At 37.3% G+C, this 14,508-nt stretch overlaps 1 protein-coding gene across 2 annotated transcripts in view; it reads right to left on the bottom strand.

The window, feature by feature from the left end:
• The window catches only part of LYST (lysosomal trafficking regulator), a 96,783-nt gene that overhangs the window by 64,197 nt on the left and 18,078 nt on the right, over positions 1 to 14,508 (bottom strand). For both annotated transcript variants that reach the window (XM_037391496.1, XM_037391495.1), the window contains exons 2-4: positions 6,194 to 6,278; positions 4,711 to 4,909; positions 2,279 to 2,369 (exon numbers count right to left, since the gene is read on the bottom strand). In XM_037391496.1, coding sequence (XP_037247393.1) covers positions 2,279 to 2,369; positions 4,711 to 4,902 — 283 coding nt within the window. In that variant the 5' untranslated portion in view covers positions 4,903 to 4,909; positions 6,194 to 6,278. The remainder of the gene's footprint in view (positions 1 to 2,278; positions 2,370 to 4,710; positions 4,910 to 6,193; positions 6,279 to 14,508) is intronic.

Genomic DNA, 14,508 nt, shown 5'->3' with positions numbered 1-14,508 from the left:
ATTACTTGGCTATGGAAGCACTTTTAGACACTTACTCTAAGCAATATTTACTTTGTATATACCATTTGATATATTCAAAGTCTCACTATAAGTACTGCCAAACAGCCCTATCCCACAACAAGTGAAAATAAAAAACTCTAAGGGGAGGAAAGGTGGTCTTTCAACTTGGCCACTTTTTGCAACTCAGCTGCTACAGGATCTGGGGGCATTAACTCACAGTCCTCTTAGAATGCATGAATTGTTAGCGTACTAGTTCTGATAGAAAAAAAAAATTTCTCTGCTTAGAAACAGTGCAGACCTTCAAGTATACAGACCTCTGCCTTTAACATTAATTAACAGCATTAATTGTTCCCAACACAAAAGGCAGAAACAGAAGTAATGAATTTTAAAATATTCAGGGGCAAGAGGGAGATGGAAAGGAATAATGTTTAGGGTGCTGAATATTCCCACAAAAGCCAAGCCAAAAAAACACTTTCAAATACACAGTATAAAATAGCAAATATAAAATTGAAATCTGACTGAATCAGCAAGAAGATTTTGAGGAATAAAATGCAGGTACTACTGGTTCATTTGTACCTGTAAACTCAGATCACGTTGTTGAGAAAGCAAGCAGCTGAACTCTTTATGTTCTTGGATTAAATCCATCATCATTTTTAAGCAGTGACAGAACTGTATCTGGATGCTTTGGGCAGTAAAACACCTAGCGTAAAACAACTGCAAGTATCTACCATCCAGTAAGTTCAGTATTTCGAAAAATTTTATAGTTAACAATAACAGCCCCCACCCCATACAAAACCCTAAAAGCCTACACAATGGCCACAAATATTAATCAAACTGAAAGAAAAGATTCTTCCATGTGCAAGCATGGACTGTGCCTTGCTGTTCCATGAAGTCATAATTGTGATGCTGAAGGAAACATCACCTGCTTTGGAAGCAGGAAATTAACCAGGAGTACTTCATCAACCAAAGGGTATTTCCTGCAGGGAATGAAAAAAGCTGCCTAATACAGGTGGATTTGTGTCAGCCCAAAAAAAGAAAAAAGTTCTTAGTGCACAACTGGCTACATCATGTTTACTGCACCGACACTATGAGAGGGAATTTGGAGAAGCAGACACTGTACATTATGTAGAGAGCAAACCCAGAACGTCTTAAAACCTATTTATACAACAGTATTTTAAACTAACCCTGGAAAAGTCACTAAGCTCTCATAAGATAACCAAATCACTCCTTCAATTCAATCATGCTTCCAGGAGCATGAAAGAACGATGCAACTGAGCATGCAGGGAAGTTTGTTAGAGAAGAGTGCTATGAAACTGGCACTTAAAGATACTCCCAGTCTACAAACATTAAAAAAATCCTTCAATTTGCAGGGGTTTAAAATAGAAAAACAACGTTGGGAGAACTTCAGGTAAGAATCCTTAGGAACCCTCTCAAACAGAGGTAACTTCATCCTATTTATTTTATCCTCTAATAAGGAAAAGAACGCATCAGACAAATGCAAGAGCCCAAAACAAAACAAACTCCAACAAAGAAACAAAGGAAAAATCGCTCCCATTTCCTGTTCACTTCTTGTACTGAACAGTTTATTTTGTATCATCTTTCACTTTAATTCACTTTAAACTGACTCTTTGGCAGTTGAACCCTTGTGATTTGATTCCTCAATTGGCACATCAGTTTGACACAGAACGTCGTATGTTCTAAGGAACGCAGCCTAGTGCTGATCATCCAGTATTATTCTATTTTTCAGGGCCTGCCTCCCTGGTAACATTGCACTTCTTTCATACTCTGTTGTTGGCTTTAAGCTTGTTCTCCACTTCCTGTTTCTTCAATTTCAGAAGAAAAAGTCTGTCCCATTGTGTCTCTAGTGTCAGCATGTTATCACTTTGTTTTTAAGAAGAATCTGTATGTTTTCCCCTTCTACTCATCATGAAACACTTCACATTAGCTAAATTATCACATACTCTTTGAAATATCTTTTCCCCCCAAAATCATCTGAAAAAAGTCTCACCACCATCAAGTTCAGGTGCAGAGTAATGCGAGCTTTGCCTTTCACAAAGACCAAAAGACTTTACCTTCTCTGTACAGTTTTGATCTTCCTCATACGCTGACAGAACATTGGTATTTCAGTTTAAATTCTCTGCAGAACCCACATCTCCATTCTATGTTAAGAGGGTTACATACTACAATTAACTGCCACTCTTTAGAAGGGATTCCTAGGCTCTGTGGTAATACATAAACCACTTTTTAGGTCCTTAACACTGTAAGTGTTAAAACATACCTATTGCTTTTTCTTCTTGAACAGGGATTTTCCACACCAATGGCAGAAGTGACAGGAGGAGGGTGAGAAGTTCTTCCCGACATGTCAGCTCCTATGTGCAGAACACAAAAGACAAAACATTTTGTACTTCTAAAATAGATTGACCTTTATTTTGCAAGCCTATTCAACATGCAGTTCCCTATGCCCTCCTGCTGTTTTATGTGCTGAAAAAGTGACCTAACTGCAAAGAGTGCTATCTATAATCATTAACTAGAGCCAATCAGAAAGCATCTAAGATATTTATTACACCTCTGCAATTGTTTCTATACAAAGCTCATCCAATCACTCTTAAAGGAATTCCTCACCCAATGAACAAAACCAGAAAAGTCAGAAGCAAGGAACATGTTTAGTTAAACAATGCCAACATGGAGCCCAAGACAAGTCTGAAACTTCTGCGTTGCAAAAACGTAACTTCAACACACTTTATGGGAAGTTTTCTACTTTTTCCAAAGGGATACCCTTAAGCAAATGAAAAAAGATTACATTTATTAATTGATGTTATCAACTCACATTAGAGAAGTGAAGTTATATGGGAGGAAAGAGGGAAGGTTACTCTTAAAAAACACACACAAAAAAACCACTAAAAAAATGCCTCACTCCTATTGATATTCTAAGACTCGTACATGTAAGAAATACAATGCAGAGAGGAACAGCAGAAGGCACAGAATTCAAACACAATTCCCTTATGTGTGCTATGGACAGCACTATCAGAACTGTTTCAGTCCTAAAGATCAAGAATTTTCAAACACAAAAAGCTGACTTGAGCATTTTGTTAGTTATCATCATTCAGGGATATGCAGCTGAAGCAACATCCTTCTGCAAAAATTTATGGTAGCAATTAAAATGCATTGAGATAAGCAATTTAAATGGTTATATATAACACAAATATATTCAGTTTTATATATAGATAGCCATACACTAAATAGTTAATATTTGTCTGATGAGACTTCTAATTTAAATGGCATTTAAAAAACCCTAGAGCTATTGATACAATACAGTTAGACCTGAAAACTAAGCTCTTTCAAAGTCATTCCCTGAATTCTCTTCTGCTACTGAAGGTATTCACATTCCTAATTACTCTTGCTGAGAATGAGGAATATGGCATTCAAAGCACAATAAGAATGGTAAAAGTAAAATATCAATTTTTTGAATTTCAGTGGTATACTTCCAGAATTTGACTCTCAGCAATCAAATTCCTGTTCCCCTACCTTCTTAAAAAAAACACTATTTCCTTAGAAAATAATTGCTGATTTGTGATGTTGCATGAGGAAGGCTACAAGCTTTTTTCTTCTACTTCAGAAGTAGGGTTTTGTTGGAAGAGGCACATGGACTCCCCCATTCTCTTCTGACATGAGCACCAGCTGTTTTTCCAGCTGCTCTAGTTCTGAAGCCTCCATTAACAGCAACTATGCAGAACTCATGCGACACCTAAAAAAACCCACAGCTGTAGAAGCAGTAAGGATTCTTCTTACCTACTACATATAATTGCAGTCTTGTGGATTTACTGTTTAGCCAGTGCACCTCCTGGAATCCAAAACCAAGCCAGCAGACCTGACTAGAGTCTTAGCACAAGTCACCTCGTTAAGGAAAAGCAAACATCCAGGATGAATTTCACCAACATTAACAGCTCACCCCACTCAGGACAAGGGCTGAATAAACTCAACCAGGTTTGACTTGGCTCATTATTTTTAAACACTGGGATTTGTAGTTTCAAAGCACAAAGACCTAACGTGCATCCCATCCTACCTGTTGGTTAGTACATATCCAGTAGTGTCGGAGAGGAGAAAGAGAAAGAAGAGAAGAAAATGGACATATGCAGCTACAGGAGTGCATGCTAGACTTTATGTAAAAAATAGTGTAAACTGATCACCTGAAGTGATCTCTTGATCTCTCTTTCTCTCAAGCTAAAGTTACAAATTTCTTATTATGTTCAAGAACAAGTTAAGGAATAAAAACATATCTCATGACTCAAAATAAAAGGGTGCGTATTTTATTTTATTGCCTTAAACCTGGAGGACCTTTCCCAAACTCAGAACTGTCAGTTTGTGCTGGAGGTTCTGCAAACACTCATTTCTTTTGAAAATTCTAACCTACTGCCTCTTTCCACCCAGCTACCATGCTTCATCTTCATACACGCCTTACCTTGTCAGAAGTTCAACAACCATCAATATCAACTGGCAAACAGGTTTATGATTAGCTATTTTTCTGTTTTTGCTGAAGGACAGAATGCAACTGCAACACATCCTTTTGAATTTCTAGTCTTCACAGTTAAGTAATACACTCTACCACGAAAAGGCAAGAAAACCAGCACCAAGAAGAACAGGAGCCAGACAGATCCCCACAGTCAAAACTCAATACAAAAATTATAACCAAGTAAGAAAAAAAACTATTACCTGATCAATAGTAGAGTTCAGTGTGGTAAGTAAAATAAACCCACGGCCTTGAACCAAGTATTGTCCCAGTGCTGCCATATGAGTTTCTTCTTCTTCATCTTCCTTGGCCTCTGCCCTCTGTACCACTGCATTGCACAGTCTGTTGACATCAGTCAAGAATTCCCGTGCCAGTGAGTTACTGGCACTGCTCATGTCTGAGCTGTAAGTACAGAAATTAAATCCGTCAGAAAATACATTCCTTATGGAAAAAAAGACTAGGGGAAGAGAGGAGCATTCCTTCCCTGTATCATACACCTCCAAAGCATGGACTGAGGGATCCATGTATCAATGCAGGGTGCAAGGGAATGGGAAGGATGAGCTTAGAGAATTTCAGTGAAACTTTAGCTAACAGCTCACAACCCCAAAAACTCATTTTATAAATCTGTCAGGTAAAAGCCCATGACACACAGCATTCCCTCCCACTGCATAAATGAAAGCCAACAACTGTTGAAGCTTTCCTTTGTAACCTGAATGCAAGTTTCAACCTTCACCTGCTTCTTCAGCTGAAGCACAAGGGGAAAACAGGCCGCTCTTACGCAGCATTATACAGGAAGTGTTCTTTAATAGTTTATTTGAACACATTACACCTTTTACCACGTTATGTATTCTAACAATATGCAGACTGTTTCAAGGGGAAAAAAGGAAAAAAATAATGAGTTAAGATAAATGTGGGAGTTTCAGAAATACAATGCTTTAGATTTACCAGCTATCACTGTGTTTTCCTTCAAGCAAAACCGAGAGGATGGCACTAAGTACGCTGTAGCACTGAATTCAAGATATACTTCTAGTACACATGTTCAGGAGAAAATACCAAAAGCATCGGTACTGATTCTCAAACTGATTGATTTTACTTCAGATAATGCACACAAGGCACTCACACACTTCATCTATTTGCTTTATCTTCTAAAAATTACTTCTGTTTTCCCTTGTGCCACAGAATTCTTCCATTGCTCAGCACTAGTACACGTTGAAACATTTAAAACAACTTTTAAATCAAACGAGACAAGAAACGCAAGACTCAGCTGTAGAAAACTCAAGAGGATCACTGAGGAAAGCAAAACAAAACCAAAAATCTGTAATGGCTGCTATAGAAACAAGAACATTTAATCCAAATAAAATCCACTTAATGCATACTGTGGCATATTTAATTCCTTTTATTTCTGTATGAACAGCTGAAGCAAAATGCTCAGAAGTCAAATATTTTCATCATATCTAAGCACAGAACATGCAAAAAGAGAGCCAAATAGCTTCCGATATAACATTTAAATATAACGGGTGGATTAATACTGCTTGATCAAGAAACACATGCAGTTATTAGGTAAAATATAAAATCTTGTAAGGAAGAGCAAGTTCACTAGCACTAATGGCACAGAAAACTCCTTTTAGCGGCAAGACTGAATACTTATAATTACATTCACCGCAGAAGTAACAGGAAAATTCTTACCAGAATTACTTTTTCAACTTAACACATTTATCCTCTATCTAGAAGAAAAAGCAAATATATGCTGGAAATATCACCCTTGGATCACCTGTTTTTAAAAAGAGAAAAACACATAATTACAAATAGACAATTTATTTTGGTTTTACAACTCATTTTATGATAGCTATTTAAAGTTTCTAAGGAATCCTTGGGTTTGGGGGTGGTTTTGAGCTGTAAAGCTCTAGTTTGCGCTTTTAGCTTATGATTGTGCACAACAAATTCCATTACAGAGAAAATAATTGGTGCATATAAGGGAAGTTAACATAATAAAGTTAAATAGTTTTTAAAATGTAAAATGAGCTAGTCATGCAAGTTTAAACATTTCTCTCTAGAAACAGTACGAATTTTAGTGATGACTACCTGATACATAATACTTGAAGCACTTGCAGCTCTAGGTACAAGTGATGGGTAGTATGAGAAATTGAATTATGCAGTCAGGTGCTGACATAGATGCATTTTAAACTGTCCTTCTATTTTGTCCTGACAGATAAATGCTCTTTAATACATTAAGCGCTGGGGAAGATGTAATTAGTAATATCAGAGAGGAACAGCATTGTATCTGCTTGGTACAGTCTACTAAAGCAATTTAAGAGTTACTACTTCTTCCCTACCCCTCTAACCCCCTCCGATCCTAACAGAGGATCGGAACAGGCACTGCTTTTTTCCCCCCCTAAGATAAATACTTTAAACTACCCGTTATAACTGTAATTAGGTGTGAAGAAAAGATTAAGATCATATTGGGGAAAAGCAATCTCCCAAGTTGTTCCAGAATGGGCAGAAATACTAAGACAGTTACCCCTAACACATGCTTCAGCAAAAAAGTGAAAAACAAAGCAATATACACCAGCCCTGTCTTCATGTGCACTGCACAAAGGGCAAGAAGATTCTGTAACAATTCAGGGAAAATTATTGCTATTGAGAGTATGCATCCATAAAGCCTCAGCATCCCATATTCCTTGCTTGAAGCTAAACTGCCAAAAGGTTTAGTAATTGTTTTATTTTAAAACTTCAGGTTTCTAGTTATTACATTTCCCCTCACATCTTTAGAGTGTATCAAACCTACAAACAGGAAAAAGCTATTTAAATTCTCCTGAAAGACTCATTTACTTAAACAAGATTGAAAAGCTCCTTAAATATGCTTTAAATTCTAATGTATGTTTTTATCTGACTGGCTGAATACTTTCTCTGCTGTTTCCTGTAAGAGAGAGCAATAATTGCAGAGGCAATGGTTATTTCTACAACCTCTCAGCATTTCTTGCTACCATTTTCAATCTTCAAGTGCTAATTACTTAGCCATTCAATGGTAACAGGACTTACTAGTCTTCCTTTGCCAACTTTGGTTTTTTTGAAGTGTTAAAATACTTGTGTTCTATGACACTAAGCACATTTTAACTGAGTCCAGTTTCTAACAAAGCCCTAAAATTCTGAAAAGTTACATCCACTGACACATCAGGCATACACAGAGATGAACTGTGCAAACCATGTTTACTAAAGCATTCACGAACTGGGGTGCTCCAGTTGCAAGGTCGTCTAAACATTAAAACCTCATTCTCTAGACGTGGTCAAGAGACAAAAAATCATTTGCTATCAATGGGAATGCAAAGGGTGGTTACCAAGAACTGCCTCAAAAACATTCAACTACAGAGGTCTAGGTCACCACTCAGAAAACACATATTATACCCACAGTTAAGGGGGGGGGGAGAAATGGGGACAGGAAAGAGAAAGAAGAAAAAGATTACATTCATTATTTTTGTATTCTCTAGTGGCAAGTAAATAAAAACTTCAACTTTAAATTTAAATTGCAATGAGCACAACCATGACATGAACGACCTCCTTAAGGAAGGAGAGAAACACTGTAGGCTCCCCAGGCAAGCTCCTAATAATTGCCCCCGCTTTGAATGCTTGGGAACAACACAACTCATCCACAGCCTTACAGAAACCCAACTTACCGATAAGGCTAACATTCAAAATTCGTTCCAACTGAATAGCTTTGGCACCTAGTGGGTTTGCAGTTCTACCAGACCACTAGAAGATGTAACAATCTGCTGTTCATCACTGTTTACTGCCCTTCCATCTGAAACTTCAGCCTCCAGGTTTCCTGCGTTGCTTGCAGTTACATGGATTTAACACCTATTACCACATGCAGCAAACAAGCTAATTTGCAACGTCAGTGGTACCATGAAGTACTGTTTTGTGGATGCTAATGCAAAAAGACATCAAGCATGTCTTCTTAATGCAAGAATTAAATATTTAATAGGTAAGGAATTAAAATGCTCTCAATTCTACAGTGCAGAAAAAAATGTAAAGTGATACCATGCTAGATAATGAAACACTTATTTTAGAAGGCCTTGTTCCAACAAGTGCTAGCTGCTTTTTTCAGTTGTACCTACTTTTTCTGCAATTAAGTTCTAAAACATACTGACAGCACAAATGTCTTTGGAAACAGTTTCAGATAACCTCCTTATTCATCCCATCTTGAAGCTAGAGACAAAGAACAACAATACAAGGATAACTGAGAAATACTTAGGAAGTGTCCAAAAAAGCTGTATATGTGATATTTGTTTCCTGACAAGTGATCCGAGAACCTAAAAGCACATTGCATTTTCAAGAAGAACTCAAGTTAACGATAAGGACTTGCCCTGCTGAGGCTGTAACAAAGCAAATGCCCTGCTTTTACAAAAACCCACCCCCCACCTCTAAGGTTTCAGCTTGCTTGTCACCCTTCCGTTGTAGATTGTGGTACGTCAATACTACACCCTACACAGCACAGCATTTCATCTCACTCCAAGAATGTATGCCAGCCAATTTGCTTTAAGTTGGAACTACTCTACTGCAGAATTTTTCTTTTGTTTCAAGTGACACATCTTTAACTGCTGTGGTGCCTGGTAATATGGAAGCAGATGCTACACAAAACACCTGTAGTAAATTAAGAGTACCTTCAGCTCTCTTCAGACAGGTCACCTCAACAAGGAAAAAGCCCAAAACCTAAAACATCACATATGAACGAAGCCATAAAAGAGCAGAAAAAAACCCACCAGAATCTCAGTTTACCACTGCTGCGTACAGTCCCAACAGGACACCAACAGCTGTGGAATACACAATGTGTCAGGGCTTCACATAGCTAGCCCTAAAAATTTTTTTTAACAAATCATACTCTTAAATTTCATTTCACACTACAAGTATATGATTATCACATTTTACAAAAAAACCTATCCCTACAAATAATATTTATTTCTAAAAGGAAAAAACCCACAAGCTTTTTTTTAAGAAAATATCACTTAACCGTGAATGATCTGACATTCACATCTAATCCGCCCTCTTCATTCCCATCTTTCCATCATCCTCAGAATTCAACCTGCATCACATCCGCCCTCTGGCCCCTTTCTACACAAGCTCTCAAGGGACTTATTTATTCGCTGTTGTAGTATAAATCTATTTCCTGCATTTGTAACTCTTATTTTCTCCGAACTTCTCTCCATTTCTACTAAGTTGACCACCAGCTGAGCATCCTGAAGTATAGGAGCGCCTTGTACTTACTTCAGTGGACTTTAAGCCTTTAAAAGAAAATGCCAAAATCATTTTATATATCATTTATTATCATTATTATTTATAAATCATTTATTATATCATTTATATAATTTAAAGGATGGAACTTAAAAATAAGACAAATTTAGCAGTCTCGAATAGTGAGTCATGAATAAACTAACTTTATATAGTGCTAATGATTACCAAGTATTATCATTGACATTGGGGAATGAAGAAAATGCAACAAAAGCTTAGGGTTGAGCTAGTATTCTGTATACAGATGGGAGTGAACCGGGCCTTTTACTTGGTTATCTTTTCAGCAATGCATTGTCCAGAAAGGCCTGGAATCTCCAATAATACAGTAAGAAGTAGTAATTACTAAATTACTACAGCAGCATTGTAATAAAATACAGTATTAAGCCAAATGAAGTAAAAATACCATAATACTGATTTAAATTATTACTTTCAGTAACTGTTGTGCTACAGCAAAAATAAAGGAGAGTGGTAGTGGTCTCCACAGAGCAGCCCAAATTAGTGCTCTAATAAACCTGCCTCCCCACAGCCTTTTTTTAAAAAAAAGTTGTTAAAATGTTAATTTTATAGTACTAGCAAAACCAAAACTACTTCAATCACCTCTATTTGTTGTGAAGTACATGTCAATAAATTTCTTCAAATGGCTCATCAGTAAATAGTTATACCAGTCTAAAATGAACATACTGCTGGGTGCTGTTCATACAGCTGCATAGTCAGGCTTGACTGACTGAGCAAAACAAAGCAATAATGTACCTAAGAACGTACACATGGCACCTAGGAGCCACCTGCTACCTCACGTGTCACCTTCAATAAAAGCCATCTTGTCCACCAGGTTGTACGAGTATCTTACTCCACTAAAGGAATGATAGCCAGTCTCATAAGAAAAATAAACCTTACAAAAGGTATTTTACAGATCATGCAAAGAGGAGTAGAGAACAGAGCTACAGGAAGCTGTTAATTTATTTATTTTCTGTTTCTAAGAGACAAACACTGATTAAGCATGGCATGACTGCAAGTCCTTTTGAGTACAGAATACAATGAAGCTGCATTTTTACTAGGTATTAACACTTCGAAAAAACCATAGTTTCTGTAAGCCACTGTACAATCCAGTTATTTCTGGCCTCCAGTTCAGAACTTGTAGCCCTTTTACCCATTCTCTAGAATAAAGTATATGGAAATCAGAGTCACCACTGGCCAATAAATGGTACAAATGTATTCATGCCATTTAGCAAATACTTAACCCAGCCTCATCACTTTTACTTAACATTTATGTTCTGGAGAACATGCTTGTGACCTCCTCAATGATTTTAACATTAAAATAATTGTTGATATAATGATATTAATCAAATTTACTTTGGAGTTAAAACTTTCAGTTTAAGCTCAAGCTTCTGTTAGCAGAGGACAACAGGGATAATGAAGAGCACTGGCATGTTATTAACACTAAGACAGGCCATAACAGGCTTTTGCAATTGTAGCACAGATTGCCAGGTTTATTTAAGAAATTAAGTTTATGTTGGTAGCAGACACCAAATTTGAGTGCCTTCTGTTTAAAGAAATGTGTTAACAATAAAGCTAAGGGAATACTACAGTTAATTCCCCTTTGCAAGCTGGAGAAGGAAAGAAAGCAGAGCATGACAGAGTGCGATAGAGAAAAATGTATCCAGCATGGCCTGGAACAAAACTGGAACATATCCTGCAGTGCTGCCTTGAGGTCTGTACTTGTGGTGATATGCAAGTAAAGCCTCAAACTAACGCATTGCCAAAAATCTGCATTCTTGCTTTTCTGTCCTTTTGATATCATTCAAAACTTCAAACAGGCTAGAAACAAATACCCAGCTGACATTGCCAAAATAGGTTACACGCCAGGAGCCACACACAAGCCTTTAAGAAAACAGGAACCTGAAATTCAAGCAGAGCATCAGCAGAAAGCTTGAGACACTTTGATGCCTTGTTTTACCAATGCAAGGCAATCAGTCAAAAGTGTAGCTTCTAAAAGGCAGTGAACATTTGCTAACCGTCCAACAACTCTGATAGTCAAAACCATGAGCAAACAAGAGCAAAACCAAGACACTTCAGGTTCTGCTCATTCTAAAAACAGGCATACTTGAGACAACACTCGAGCTCTGCAGAAGACCTCCTAACATACATTTTCAAACACTTTCTGCTGTCCTTTGCTACTATTTATTAACTATTCAGAGTTACAGAAGCAGACAACCTATTAAAACATACTGAGGTAGTGTTGCTCCAGCCATTGGGTTGCACTTGAAAAGCAACCTCTGTAAAACGTACAGAGTTTATCATAAGACTGTGGGTAGATATCAATTTTCTTGGCACAGTTCTACTTCTGACAAAGTCCTTTATTTCCTCAAGGAGTTCAATAACCAGCTTTTAGTCTTCTGTGTAATCCATTAGATCAGTATGATTTCCAAACAAGTTATTCAGAGGCTCTCTCCCCGAATAAAGTTAAAAATAAAAACACTTAGCACTTTTGGATAACACATGCACTATCCTTTTAATTAACCAGGGAAAAGTGTGTCAAGTTCACAATATGGTAAAAAAGTATTATTTTCATGAACACTGAAAAGTGTGTTGAGACCTTCATAGCAATGGTGTTGCTCTATATGCAACTGTATTTACGTGCATATAATCTTACTAATACTACTTGTGTAAAATCAAACGTATATTTAACTCACCTCACCTACATGGGATGCTTGCCTTGCAATACCTGAAGTCTGGAAGTCCTGATTCTGGCAGGTATCTTAAGCCTCCTATAAAGCATGTAGTCTAATTATGTTCTGCTGCCTAGGTATTAAAACAAAATTTAATCTATGAACCTGAGAAGCAGAAAATTTCTACCTGTAAGTGGATGTGAAAGCATTGTATCTTACATTGAAAAAAGTATTTTAAGGAATTATATCTGTGCTTTCTGAAAAAGTAGTCCTTAAATAAAAATACTCATTTTCATATTGTGTATGGTCAAGAAACACTGCGACATGGATGGCTAAACTAACCATTCCTGTTTGTAGAATAGGAATACCAAGGAAAAAAGCAAACAAGATCAGACAAATGCCATGCTAGATTTGGCCACATTAAAGAAACAGGCACTGTCCAAAATACCTATCATATATATATATATATAAACAAGTCAAAGCTATAATTAGCAAATACACCCAAGGCTACAGGCACCTAGAGATACAAAGTAGCACTACACATACAGGCAGGTCAACCTCTCAGAAACAGTTTCAGAGATGTCATTCTTCTGAGGGAGACCCAGACCTGTGGTACACCACACCAAATGTGAGGTAAGTGAAGAAAAACCCCAAACCCTTCCTTACCCCCAAATTGTCATTTGCCACAGTATTTTCAGGCCTCAGCAATTCTGAAAGTTAAAGAAATGAAATTAATCGGTAATTTCTTTGGACACAGTCTGTTCCAGACTACCCTTGCCTAGTTTGGCAAGTGCATTTTTTCAAAGGTAACTTAAAATGTATTTGCTAGAGTTTAATGTGGTTCCCATGATATATTCTGGCCCATAAGTGTTTAAGTCTGCTCTCCCCAACATGCCCATTTCTAGAATCTCACTTTCCTGTAGCACAATTCTTGGTAACAGCAGCTCTGAATGATAGAAGCCCAACTCAAATGTATGTAAACAAGAATATTGTATATATATGTTAATTTGTTATACAACTAAAAAAAATAATCCCATTTACCCACAATTCAGTTTTCCTGTTCAACAGTCTCCAAGGTGTAATCTTAGGACATTACTTCCATTAAATGAAGTCTGATGAATACATCCTTAGTATTTCTACTGGATACTTGTCATTTCATTAGTCTGTATCGGACAGATGTCAGTCCCTTAAACAGAAAATCTACTAACAGCCCTGAAGAGTATAAGCTTGTCCTACAGTGACAATGGAGACTATTAACTCAAAACAGCAAGTTTATTAGAAACTGCTACTGACTAAAAAAAAATCAACTAGCAGCAACACACAGGTGACCAGACACCAAGGCAAGAACAACATTAATATATAATAAACTGCATTAAAAATGTTGACCAAACAGGGACTACCAAAACAAGAAGAGATAACCTGGCAAGAAAAGAGCGAGTGATGCAGCATCTGAGTACCCCAAAAGGAAGCTGGCTCAGATGCAAACTAACTGCACTTTTCCACATACATGCAATGTACCAGAGATCTACAAATAAAAGTTGCACTTTGTATGATATTTTAGAGGTCTAACTCCAAATGTTAAAACCATAAACATCATGATTATAATGAATATTCTACTTCTGACACCCATCATGACAAAGGTAGTAGCAAAACTTACGATTTCAGCAACAGCCCCAGCTTACCAGGGCCTCACAAATCAGGGAGAGAACACGCAGCAGCACCTGTACAAGAGTACGGTAGGGGCCAAACTACACACTGCTCAAACCTAGCAAGCTTTAGAGATTGAGAGGGTTAACATCACCCCCTCACCCTAGTTCCACTTTCAAATGTGGTGTGAGAACAACTAATGCTCAATGTAATACCTTGTGGAACACAGACAACAGCTTTCCATGCCTTACATGAAATCCCTAGCATAATCCTGTACAACAGCTTTGCTTAACTTAGTGAATTGGTTTGCTTTGTCAGGAGAGTAATTTTTAAAAATGTCTCATTAAAGTCAATTCAGTGACTTTTGATGCAGCTTTTGGTGCACCATAAGCTACTGAAACATTC

Source organism: Falco rusticolus, chromosome 6 (assembly GCF_015220075.1).
Source record: "Falco rusticolus isolate bFalRus1 chromosome 6, bFalRus1.pri, whole genome shotgun sequence".
Lineage (NCBI taxonomy): Eukaryota > Metazoa > Chordata > Aves > Falconiformes > Falconidae > Falco > Falco rusticolus.
Note: the sequence above shows the minus strand (reverse complement) of the source record. Positions and strands in the feature narration are given on the sequence as shown.